Source organism: Priapulus caudatus, unplaced genomic scaffold, assembly GCF_000485595.1.
Source record: "Priapulus caudatus unplaced genomic scaffold, Priapulus_caudatus-5.0.1 Scaffold752, whole genome shotgun sequence".
Classification (NCBI taxonomy): Eukaryota; Metazoa; Priapulida; class Priapulimorpha; order Priapulimorphida; family Priapulidae; genus Priapulus; species Priapulus caudatus.
In genome coordinates, this window is record NW_014577813.1 from 5,193 (window position 1) to 17,266 (window position 12,074).

A 12,074-nucleotide genomic window follows, 5' to 3' on the forward strand; every position below is an offset into this window, starting at 1 on the left:
TACACACAGTTTGTCGCATGACGCGGAAATTCACACACTCATACGCACGCACGCTCGCACGCACGAACGCACGCACGCACGGACACAGATAATTGTCTTAAAGAGCACAAGCACAACCAGGGCACGGATACATGCAGGTCTCATTCAACTGCCCGTCCCCCAATCTCAACCGCACCCCGGAACGTAAAAAGGGGCCCCCCGCCCCCGCTTTGCAAGTGTCCTCACATTCACAACGCTAGTAATTCATTTAATCGAGCATTTAATAATGCATTTAATCATCGAGCGTTTCCAGCATTACTGGAAAATGGACAAAATAACGGTCTCACAACAGTCAAAATAAGTTAACACGTTATTAGTGTGTGTTATTGCGCGAGCAAACACCGGATGTTGATAATATAAGCCACGGTTGCGCGCCCGTCAGTCGCTGCGAACAGTCCAATCCTCCTACTGAGTCTACTCTCTACCGCTAATCTCTACTCTCTCTCTCTCTCTCTTTCTCTCTGTTCTCTCTCTCAGCTAACGACTTGCTGACGAGCGTGCTTCCGCTATTCGCTAATCGTTTCGTTTCCGCAGCCGTTAGCTGCTCGCTAATGCACCCACCACTCCATCACAATATGGGCACAACACCACGTGTCGGAATGGAAAGCCCCGTCACCTCTCTCTCTCTCTCTCTCTCTCTCTCTCTCTCTTCTTCTCGTCTCTTCTCTCTCTCGTTCCCTCTTCTCTCTCTCTCTCTCTCTCTCTCTCTCTCCTCTCTCTCTACTCCCTTCTCTCCAAGACATCCCTCTCGGTCCCGTCGTCACTCCTCCTCGTCTCTCTCTCTCTCTCTCTCTCTCTCTCTCTCTTGCTCGCGCAGGAGAGCCTGAGTGAAAACATGCGCTCGCTACGAACTGAAGCGAAGACGACGAAGCCGAGAATTTAACGCGATTAAGATGGCGGACGCGCGCGATGCTAGTCGAACAGCACGGTCGACGGATCCTTGTTCTCAAAGCTGCTTGAGATTAAGATGGCGGACGCGCGCCGGTTAGTCGAACAGCACCGTCAACGGATCCTTGTTCTCAAGCTGCTTGAGATTAAGATGGCGGGACGCGCGCGATGCTAGTCGAACAGCACGGTCGACGGATCCTTGTTCTCAAGCTGCTTGATAATATTAAGATGGCGGACGCGCGCGATGCTAGTCGAACAGCACGGGTCGACGGATCCTTGTTCTCAAGCTGCTTTGAGTTAAGAGGCGGACCGCGCCGGTTAGTCGAACAGCACGGTCGACGGATCCTTGTTCTCAAGCTGCTTGATGTGCCGTAACACGTCCTTCTTCGTGACGATTCCCAGCAGACGGCTGCAACCAATGATGAAATAATGCCATAATACTATACTATGCTAATATATATAATAATATACTGCAATAATTAAGAATGTGCCATGAGTAATCAATGATCCACGTCCAATTAAAGACTCATTAATCTACTAATTAATGAACTAATTAAAAAAACAATTAATGTATAAATGTTGTGAATATAAACATGGAAGACATAGTGATGAGCGTATTGTCGGTTAAACCATGCATAATAGCTAGCATCGAGCCACGGGATACGTTATCATACAGTGTATGATACAGAGTACAAGATACGTAATATACAGAGTACCCAGGGTCCAGTTGCCAGAAACACCAGAGGAAGTCGTGACATTGTATGCCTAAAATGTCGTAATTGTTTTGAAATGAAGTGTTGTGCAAGTTCAGACATTGTAGTTTTGTGGCAGCCATACTTATTCATGTATCCAATGATGCCCCCCCCCCTGTTCTCGGTAATTTTTCAGTCACTTCTAAAGAAACTTCAAACGTCAAATAACAGCGTGGGCGATTCTTCCATAAAATCTGAGGTCACGTTAACATGAACCTTTGAGATTTGGTTATTTTACCATTTCACAAGTTTTTCCAAGTACAAGTGTATTCTGGACGTGTATATATATAGCGCTATATATTCGGATATATTTCGCTCACCCGTTATGCGTGACGAGCGTCTGTCGGAGTCCCAGCTTCCTAAACATGTCGACCACCGTCTCTACGGGAGTCTGGTCCGTGATGGTCGTAGGAGCCTGCAACACGACACGATCGCATGCATGGCTTCATCACCATTTCACTCCCGAAACGTAATGATTCCTTACGATAGATGCACACGCACACCACACACATGAACACACTACACACGCACATACATACACACGCTCGCATACACACACACACGCACACCACACACGCACGCACGCACACACACATACACACGCTCGCATACACACACACACGCACACCACACACATGAACACACTACACACGCACACACATACACACGCTCGCATACACACACACACGCACACCACACACATGAACACACTACACACGCAACCATACACAAGACGCCATCGCTCGCATACACACACAGCGCAGCACACATCAACACACATTGAACACATACACACGCACACACATACACACGCTCGGCATACTACACACACGCGGCATCACCCACACACATGAACACCACTAACACGCCAACATACAACACCTCCATACACGAGCACACACGGTCACACCACATCACTATGAACAGCACTACACACGCACACACATACACACGCTCGCATAGCCAAACAGATGCAACACACACAGCAACACACGCCATCGCACGGCACGACTCGCGCCGCGTACGTTACAGCACGCACGCACGCACACCGCAAACACACACACACAACACACTCCCTACACAGACCACACACACGCATGCCCCAACACACTCCTTTCTTAACTCTAACACCTCCCGGGACAGCCCCACGACGAGGGCAGTCCCCTCACATCTCTAGCTTTCGTAGCTTCAGTGGGGTCGGCCCGCCGACGGCCGCCACGGCCGGCACGTGGTCAGTGAAGTAGACTATCGAGTTGCTCACTACTCCCTCCTGATTCTTCCGGGCGCTCGCTGCCAAACAGAAGCAATACACGTTGGCGTTGAGACTCAGGGGACCGCACACGCGCCAGGTAAAGCGTCCGAAGAATTTTCATGGCCCTGAAAGGTGTTCTTTCCACGACGGTTTCACGTCAAGATTTTCATCTGTATCACATTTCACTATAAACCAACTAGCTGTATGGGTTAGGCTATTAATGAGCAAGGTTAATAATAGGTAGGAAGTGTTAATCGCTCAATTTTAAGGACTTCCTAGAATCAAACGCAATAGTAGCATAGATACCGAGCCCCAGGTTGATGTCCCTGCGCACTAGGAATCCGACTAGGTACTGTGACTCCTGTGAGACGACGACGGGGAAGCCGTTGTGCTCCGTCTCTCTCAGCAGGGTTTCTACATAAACGAGAAAACACGGAGTGCATTAAGTCTAACGCCAGACAACGCGCATTTAAATATTCATGCGCATTTAACGATTCAAACTAAGTCTAACGGTCGGACAACGCACAATTAAAGATTCAAGCTAAGTCTAACGGTCAGACAACGCACAATTAAACATTACATGCAATTAAAGATTCGAAGCTAAGTCTAACGGTCAGACAACATGCAATTAAAGATTCAAGCTAAGTCTAACGGTCAGACAACATGCAATTAAAGATTCAAGCTAAGTCTAACGGTCAGACAACGCGTGTTGCTGGGACGTGAACGTATCAGCCACAGCAATAATGAAGAATATGTGATGAGTAATGAAGATCCACGTCCATATAAAGATCGAAACTAAATCTAACGTCAGACAACGTAAAGTTACTACGACATTTCAATTAAGTAAGAAAAAGAGCGTTGTACGTGTACTATAAAATCAATGAAGCAAAGATAAGGAAACAATTTTCTGCACACTCCTACTTAAAATTCTTATAAAATTAAAATCTAGATAAAAAGTGGAAGTGGAGGAACACCTGGAAGTACACAAAATGCCTAAATATGCTTAAAATTTGCTTGAGACGTCTTAGCGCTGGTTAATCGCAGCTAATTTATAATAAAATATTTTTAATATATTTAATAATTTACCAATATCCTCTACAGTCATACTATCTTGCGTGATCACTGACANAGAGAGCTCCGTTGTCCACTATTTACGCCATTAGGTGGCGCCACCATTCAATTGCATTATATATATCGCGTGCGTGCACACGTTCAGCAAACAGATTGCTGTCTGCATACCATATATCAGTCTGTCGTACAGGCAGCAGTTTATACGTCAATATACCTGGTTAGACTTGCTATCATAAGTGCCACACCGCACCTACATTTTATTTATAATCGCACTATATTTTAGACTGCATTTCAGTACACTGCTCGGTCACTCACAATCGCTCCACCACAAAAACACATGTACTTGTGAATGCCTGGCAAAGGCTGCATATAAAGGTGAACATTAGACGTGGCCAAACAGCTGGATAGGTGTGTTTAGGGAGTAGCACACATAGTGCAGACAGACACACAACGCACGCACGCACACACGCACGCATGCACGCACGCACGTACATACACACGCACACGGAAAAGTATTTCAAAATCAATGCGAACATTTTCTAGGGTCTAGGGTAACACATACTGGCTGTCGAAATATTGAGCTACACAGAGCAAAATCACAGTTAACAACGTCCACAAGCAAGACAGGAAAGAACACATGTAGCACGATGAAAGGAGGGGGGTGGATCGGGTGTGTGAGTGATGCGAGGCGCGGGGCGATTTGTGAGGAGGAAGCGTAGCGGGTGGGTGGCTGTGGGATAGGGGAACGGGGGGGGGGTTGGGGTGATGTTGGATAGGCGGCGAAAAAAAAAGCGGGAGTGTGGGTTGGTAAGGGGAAAGCGGGGGGGGGGCTGGATAGGGTGAGAGTGGGGTGGGCGTGGGGGAGGGGGATAGGTGAGAGTAGCGGGGATAGGGTGAGAGCGGGCGGTGGTAGTGTGAGAGTGGGGGGGGGGGAGGTGGGGGATAGGGTGAGAGTGGGGGGGGGGAGGTGGGGGAGATACGGGTGAGAGTGGCGGACGGGGATAGTGTTGAGTGGAGGTGCGGGTGGGGGGTGGAGAGGGTGCCGAGGCAGGGCAGTGCGGGGTGGGGAGACCGTGGGGTGGGAACAACGCGCAGGGGTGGGGGTGTTGGCAGAGCGATGAGGCGGTGCGGCCCCGGCGCGGGGCGGGGGGGGTGGGGCGCGGGCGGGGGATTACCTTGGTCTCATCACGTCGGCCGCGATCGTCGTGTGGGTGAACTCCAGTTTGCTGTCGAGGAACGGGTAACCGTTCAGATAGATGTGCGCGTCGTAGATTCCCTCCTTCAGCACAGCATCGCCAACCTAGAGCAAGATGCACCACCGTGAGGTAGGTAGGTAGGTAGGTAGGTAGGTAGGTAGGTAGGTAGCTAGGTAGGTAGGGACAACGAATGCACAGCGTGTTGCTAGCGCGCTGCGCGCATACAGGGCGCACATGTTAAAAAATCCAACGAATGCACAGCGTGTTGCTAGCGCGCTGCGCGCATACAGGGCGCACATGTTAAAAAATCCAACGAATGCACAGCGTGTTGCTAGCGCACGGAACGAATGGTCCGCGCATGCACCGCGCATGCACCGCGATTCATTCATTCAACGCACAGCCAGCGAAGGTCTGAAGTGGTTCTTCTAGACACGATCAGCAGGAACCTTTTGTCATCACCCATGAGGGTCGGAGGAGAAGTGATGATGAGGAGGTGGGGCGGGACCCGTTTATATACCCCATGGCTACACGCTAGGAACACGCTAGAAGAACGCTGAGCGCGCTACAGACTCGTTCAGCACTCGTTCAGCACGCCCATATTCGCTGCATGTTCGCTGGACATGCGTTAGAAGCACGCTAGGTGTGCGCTAGGTGTGCGCTACACCTCAGCCGGCGAACATAAACGAATACCCAGCGTGTGCTCCGCGTGTGTCTGGCGTTGGTCCAGCGCGCTCTGCGCGTGTCTGGCGTCCTTCTGGCGTGTACATTCATGCGTCGAGCTCCGCGCACATTTTTGTGCATGCACAAAAATCTCGACGCACACAGCGAATGACAACGAATGCATAGCGTTGGTCCAGCGCGCTCGACGAACGAGTAACGAACGAATGCTGACGCACACCCAGCGAAAGACAACGCACTGGCCAAAATTGCTAATTTTTCAGTGCGCGGGCCGTGCGTCGTGTATGTGTGACTGGCGCATAAGCACGGCATCCCCAACCTAGAGCAAGATATACCACCGTAATCACCCAATCCTCATCATGAGACTGTTACCCTTCCTACTTACCCTGTTACTGTTACTACTTACCCTGTTACTGCTTACACTGTTACCCTTCATGTTACCCTACCCTTCCTTACCCTTACTATGAGAAAGGTAGGTAGGTGGATAGGTAGATAGATAGGTAGGTAGGCAGGCAGGCAGGCAGGAAGACAGGCAGGCAGGCAGGCAGGCAAGCAGGCAGGCAGGCAGGCAGGCAGGAAGACAGGCAGGCAGGCAGGCAGGCAAGCAGGCAGGCAGGCAGGCAGGCAGGAAGACAGGCAGGCAGGCAGGCAGACAGGCAGACAGGCAGGCAGGCAGTGAGGCAATCAGTCAGTCGGTCAGACAGGCAGTCAGCCAGGCAGGCAGGCAGGTAGACAGCAGGTAGGTAGGTAGGTAGGCAGACAGGTAGGCAGGCAGACATGCGGGCAGGCAAGCAGTCAGTCAGTCAGTCAGGCAGGCATGTAGACAGGCAGGCAGGCAGGCAGGCTTGTAGACAGGCATGCAGGCAGCCAGGCATGCAGGCAGGCAGGAAGGCAGGCAGGCAGGCAGGCAGGCAGGTATCCTCACCTCCTACATGACGAGACCCTACTGAGCCAACCTACCCTACCCTACCTACCTACCCTGCCTACCCTACCTACCCTACCTACTCTACCTACTCTACCTACCCTACCTACTCTACCTACCCTGCCTACCCTACCTACCTACCTACCCTACCCTACCTACCCTACCCTACCCTACCTACCCTACTGAGCCTCCCACTTACTAGGAAAAAATCACGATGGATTACGTGATCAGCGCGTAAACTTGGTGCACTTAAAAAATTTATTCTCATCAGTCGTTAACCATCCATAAGCCACCAATGAATCGGAATATCCCATCTCAATCATCACGGTAAAATCCTGCGACATCATTCCCACATCTGTTCACCGTTAAACAGCTAGCTGGGGCCACAATTAAAAAAAAATTTGTTTGCCCTCACCCGACCCAGGCTGAAAAGTTTGGGTAGGTAGGTAGGCTTTTTATTATTTTTTTTGAGGGGCATCTTTTTACAAATTCAGCATGGTGTCTTTGAACTGTCTTCATGCTCGAGTGTGCTTGTGTGGAGATACCTTTTATGTTGAACGTTTGTTTTGCTTGGTACATATAATATATTGCCTACAGAGTTATATAGTGTACACGGATACAATTTGTAAAAATAAAAATAATGGGAAAGATCAATAAAATTTTGTTGAGTCGGCCCCTTTTTGACAGGTCGGTCGGGTGAGGGCAAACAAGCAACATTTTTATGGCCTGGCTGATCTATGTAATCTATGTCTGCGGTGGAAACGACGTAGAGTGAGTGCTTACCCATTTGCTCGTCATCACAGCGGCCATGATGGGCACTATGTACTGTATTCCGCCCGTAAGCTCGAACATGATCACGACGAGCGAAACTGAAATGGGAAGACGAGACACGAGGTCATTCACATGCAGGCCATGAACAAGTGGAATGAATGCCAGGTCTGTTATTGCAGTGATTGCTGCAATAAATATGTATATATATATATATATATATATATCATCAGGAGTAGATAATAGAAGATATATCTTCTATTATCTACTCCTGATATCATATACATAATAAATAATAAATATATTATCTATATATCATATCTATACAATAAATAGCAGGTCTGTCGTGATGTTACACCTGTCGTGCGCATCACCTCACCTGTTATGCACACCTCGTTACACCTGTCACCTGTCTTACCTGTCGTGCGCGTGACATTACACCTGTCACCTGTCTTACCTGTCGCGTGCGTGACGTTACACCTGTCCCCTGTCTTACCTGTCATGCGTGTGACGTTACACCTGTCACCTGTCTTACCTGTCGTGCGTGTGACGTTACACCTGTCACCTGTCTTACCTGTCGCGTGCGTGACGTTACACCTGTCACCTGTCTTACCTGTCGTGCGCGTGACATTACACTTGTCACCTGTCTTACCTGTCATGCGCGTGATGTTACACCTGTCACCTGTCTTACCTGTCGTGCGCGTGATGTTACACCTGTCACCTGCCTTACCTGTCGCGTGCGTGACGTTACACCTGTCACCTGTCTTACCTGTCGTGCGCGTGACTTTACCCCTGTCACCTGTCTTACCTGTCATGCGCGTGACATTACACCTGTCACCTGTCTTACCTGTCGTGCGCGTGACATTACACTTGTCACCTGTCTTACCTGTCATGCGCGTGACGTTACACCTGTCACCTGCCTTACCTGTCGTGCGCGTGACGTTACACCTGTCACCTGTCTTACCTGTCATGCGCGTGACATTACACCTGTCACCTGTCTTACCTGTCGTGCGCGTGACATTACACTTGTCACCTGTCTTACCTGTCATGCGCGTGACACCGCCCAGCATGGCGGCCGCCCCGACCATCGCATAGATGCCCGGCGTGATGCACGCCTCGTTGCGGTTGCACATGTCCTTGAAGATGAACCACTCCGGGTTGTGGAAGGCCAGCTGCTCCATGGCGACGCCGAGCATGCGGCCGGCGATCGCACCGATCGCCATGCTGGGGATGAACAGCCCCGCCGGTACCTGCCGAGGCAAGGGGTGCGTGGTGTCACATCTCTGAGGCATGAGGCAGTGAGATGGAGGTAGGGTTTGCAAAACAGTCTGTTTGTCTGTATATATATATAATATAAGCAGGAGTAGATAATAGAAGATCTTCTATTATCTACTCCTGATATAAAGAATAGGGAATATATTATAGAAGAATAAATAAGGAAAGGGAGACACCAAGGGAGAAACAGATACATGCACACGTATAGATATATATATATTTCTCTCTCGCTTGGTCTTTCTCTTTCCTTCTTCCACCTGCTATCTTTACTCATGCAAGCACACCCTTCCTCTCCACACGCCCCCCTCCCTCTTCCCTCCCCCTCCCTCCTCCCTCTTCCCTCCCCCTTCCTCCTCCCTCCTCCCTCTTCCCTCCCCCTCCCTCTTCCCTCACTCGCGCCGACCGTACTCACTTTGATGCCGAACGTGAAGATGGTGATAAGCAGCTTGAAGACTAGTGCGAGCGAGAGCTGCCAGAGGGCGCGCGTGACACCGTGCCCGCTCTCCGCCGACTCCGAACCGTGGTTCACGTTCGTAAAGTTCCTGTTGTAGTCGCTGCGAGGCGAAGCGTAGGGGTAAACAAATTCAAATTCAAATTCAAATTCAAATAAAATTTATTGCAACTCTCCGATTGTAAACACGAGGTAGTAATCGCAATCGTGATTGCAGCAGCGACACAAATCGTTCGGTGTAGCCATGTTAGTTAAGTTAAATCCTTCCTGCGCCTGTATGGCGCATAGGGCGGTGCCTATCTCCGTTTCCGTAACCCTGAGGCCCCGCAGCTCTGCTTTCACAGTAAATGCTAAAGTAGGGGGTTAGTCTACTGGTAGCACTGCGAGTTAACTTGCCACACTCTATCTCTATTTGCTGAATGCTAAGCAGAGAAGCCGTGTGTACCATTTTTCAAGTCTTTGGTATGACCCGGCCGGGAGTTGAACCCCCGACCTTCCACATACGAGGCGAGCACTCAACCATTGAGCCATCGCTGCGGTACAGGTGTAGCCATGATGTAAGGGGTAATAATCATTAAGGGTAACCATGTAAGATATGATAGTCGCCAAGTGTAGCTATGTATGAGAGTAATTGTTAAAGTGTATATAACCATGTATGGGATAGTATTAGTTTAGTGTAACATGTTATAGATGATAATCATTGTGTGTAGCCCTGTACGAGGTGATACTCCATTAGGACTGTAGGAGTGTTCCCAAATTAATTGTCATTAATGGTCAATTAGGGTTAGGGTTAGGATTATCAATCATTAATCATAGGGTTAGGGTTATAGGGTTAGGATCATCAATCATTAATCATTAATCATTAATCATTAATGATATCAAAGTTGGAAACACTCCTAATGGAGCGTTAGCCCATGTACGAGATTAATTGATAAGTGTAACCATATAAGAGATGTGAATCATAAGTGTAAGCATGTAAGAGCTAGCGATTAATTACGAGAGCTATAAGAAGGTCCGCCATTGCTACATCAAATGGTTATCACCACATTTCCTCGCGCGTTTGTTCTAGAATGAAGCTACATACTTCTGGAACATGCAGAACACACTACAATGACAAAATACGTCGAAATTATCACCCGGTTCCTTGATAAACACGGAAGTATCAATCCCCGAGGCAACACGCAGTATTTTTTTGTCTTATTATTTCTCTCACCAGAGGTCGGTACTGTCCTCGGGGCCGCACTGCTGAAAGAGTTCGGCTATCAACTCGCTCGTATTTATGCGCGTGTACACGTTCGGAAAACTGATCACGGCCGTGATGAGCGTGATCGCTAGTACCTATAACAAAAGAACAGCCGTGTAACTACAGACGAAAGTAAAATGACCCGGACCGCATGGAGTGATTGGCGGGTAGGTCTAGCCAATCACGATAGCGATAGGGTCGTTCTAAACACGCTGCTTAGCAACAGTGCTGCTGCAAAGTTGACGACTTGGCGTGCACATGAACAGTTAATGAAGAATTATCATGCGAAACAGTTACATGAACTGTTATATGAAACAGTTACATGAACTGTTATATGAAACGTTACATGAACTGTTATATGAAACAGTTACATGAACTGTAACATAAACTGTTATATGAAACAGTTACATGAACTGTAACATGAACTGTTATATAAAACAGTTACATGAAACAGTTATATGAAACGTTACATGAACTGTTATTTGAAACGTTACATGAACTGTCATACGAAACAGTTACATGAACCGTCATACGAAACAGTTACATAAACCGCTACATGAAACAGCTATATATGAACTGTGAAGGAGTTATTCGAACTAGTTCATCCTGTCTAAGCAAACCCAAGTGTGATATTGCATCCACGTTGCAGCGACGTTGATAAGGCTTCACATACCTCTGCTGTTGGATACAGTCCGAGCTTAGACGCCTTCCTGTACTTGCACCAGTGTATGTTGGCCTTAATGAAGAATGCTCCCACCAGACCCTAGCCAATAAAAATAGATTGTAGCAACTTCCTTGTCATCTTCTAGCAATATTCTAGCCCGCATACATGCACACACACACGCCCCGCATACATGCACGCACACATACATGCACGCACACATACATGCACACACACACGCCCCGCATACATGCACGCACACATACATGCACGCACACACAACACACACAAACATACACATGCACGCATGCACGCACGCACGCACACACACACACACACACACGCACGCCCACACACATTCACTCACACACACAACTGACACACATACGCACGCTCGCGCACACGCACGCACGCGCGCACGCACACACGCTCGCACATACTGCGACCCATCGCAGATCGAATGCCCCACCGCCACATGTACCCCCCCCCTCCCCCGCCCCAGTCACACGTTGTTCCCTTGCGTCGTTGTTCCTCCGCGCTCACCCCGAACACGCCGAGAATGATGAACGGTATCAGCTCGAAGAAGAACCACGGCGAGTTGTAGTCGATGTAGAACATGACGAGGTGAGACGTTCCGAACGGGTTGATCGAGCGAAGCACGAAGGTCGCGACCAGCGCACAGAAGAACGAACGCCAGAGCGTCTTCAGCGGGAAGTAGTAGCTCACCTGCGTGCGACGATGACACAATGATGACAATTACAGGTAGGCAGGCAGGGAGGCAGGTAGATGGGTAGGTATGTAGGTATGTAGGTAGGTAGATAGGCAGGTGGGTAGGCAGGTAGGTAGGTAGGTAGGTAGGTAGGTAGGTAGGTAGGTAG

The 12,074-nt window shown here is 49.1% G+C and overlaps 1 protein-coding gene and 1 long non-coding RNA gene across 2 annotated transcripts in view; both read right to left on the reverse strand.

The window, feature by feature from the left end:
• Positions 1-719: 719 nt before the first annotated feature.
• LOC106813293 lies at positions 720-2,089 on the reverse strand. Its single transcript, XR_001394448.1, has 3 exons — positions 2,000-2,089; positions 804-1,336; positions 720-762 (listed from the first exon to the last, which is right to left on the reverse strand). It is a non-coding gene; the product is annotated as an uncharacterized LOC106813293 (long non-coding RNA).
• A 1,237-nt stretch (positions 2,090-3,326) lies between these two features.
• The window catches only part of LOC106813292 (H(+)/Cl(-) exchange transporter 3-like), a 38,834-nt gene continuing 30,086 nt past the window's right edge, over positions 3,327-12,074 (reverse strand). The window contains exons 8-16 of the mRNA XM_014817397.1: positions 11,740-11,922; positions 11,209-11,298; positions 10,506-10,630; positions 9,254-9,395; positions 8,609-8,816; positions 7,582-7,667; positions 5,152-5,302; positions 4,018-4,059; positions 3,327-3,345 (exon numbers count right to left, since the gene is read on the reverse strand). Coding sequence (XP_014672883.1) covers positions 5,174-5,302; positions 7,582-7,667; positions 8,609-8,816; positions 9,254-9,395; positions 10,506-10,630; positions 11,209-11,298; positions 11,740-11,922 — 963 coding nt within the window. The 3' untranslated portion in view covers positions 3,327-3,345; positions 4,018-4,059; positions 5,152-5,173. The remainder of the gene's footprint in view (positions 3,346-4,017; positions 4,060-5,151; positions 5,303-7,581; positions 7,668-8,608; positions 8,817-9,253; positions 9,396-10,505; positions 10,631-11,208; positions 11,299-11,739; positions 11,923-12,074) is intronic.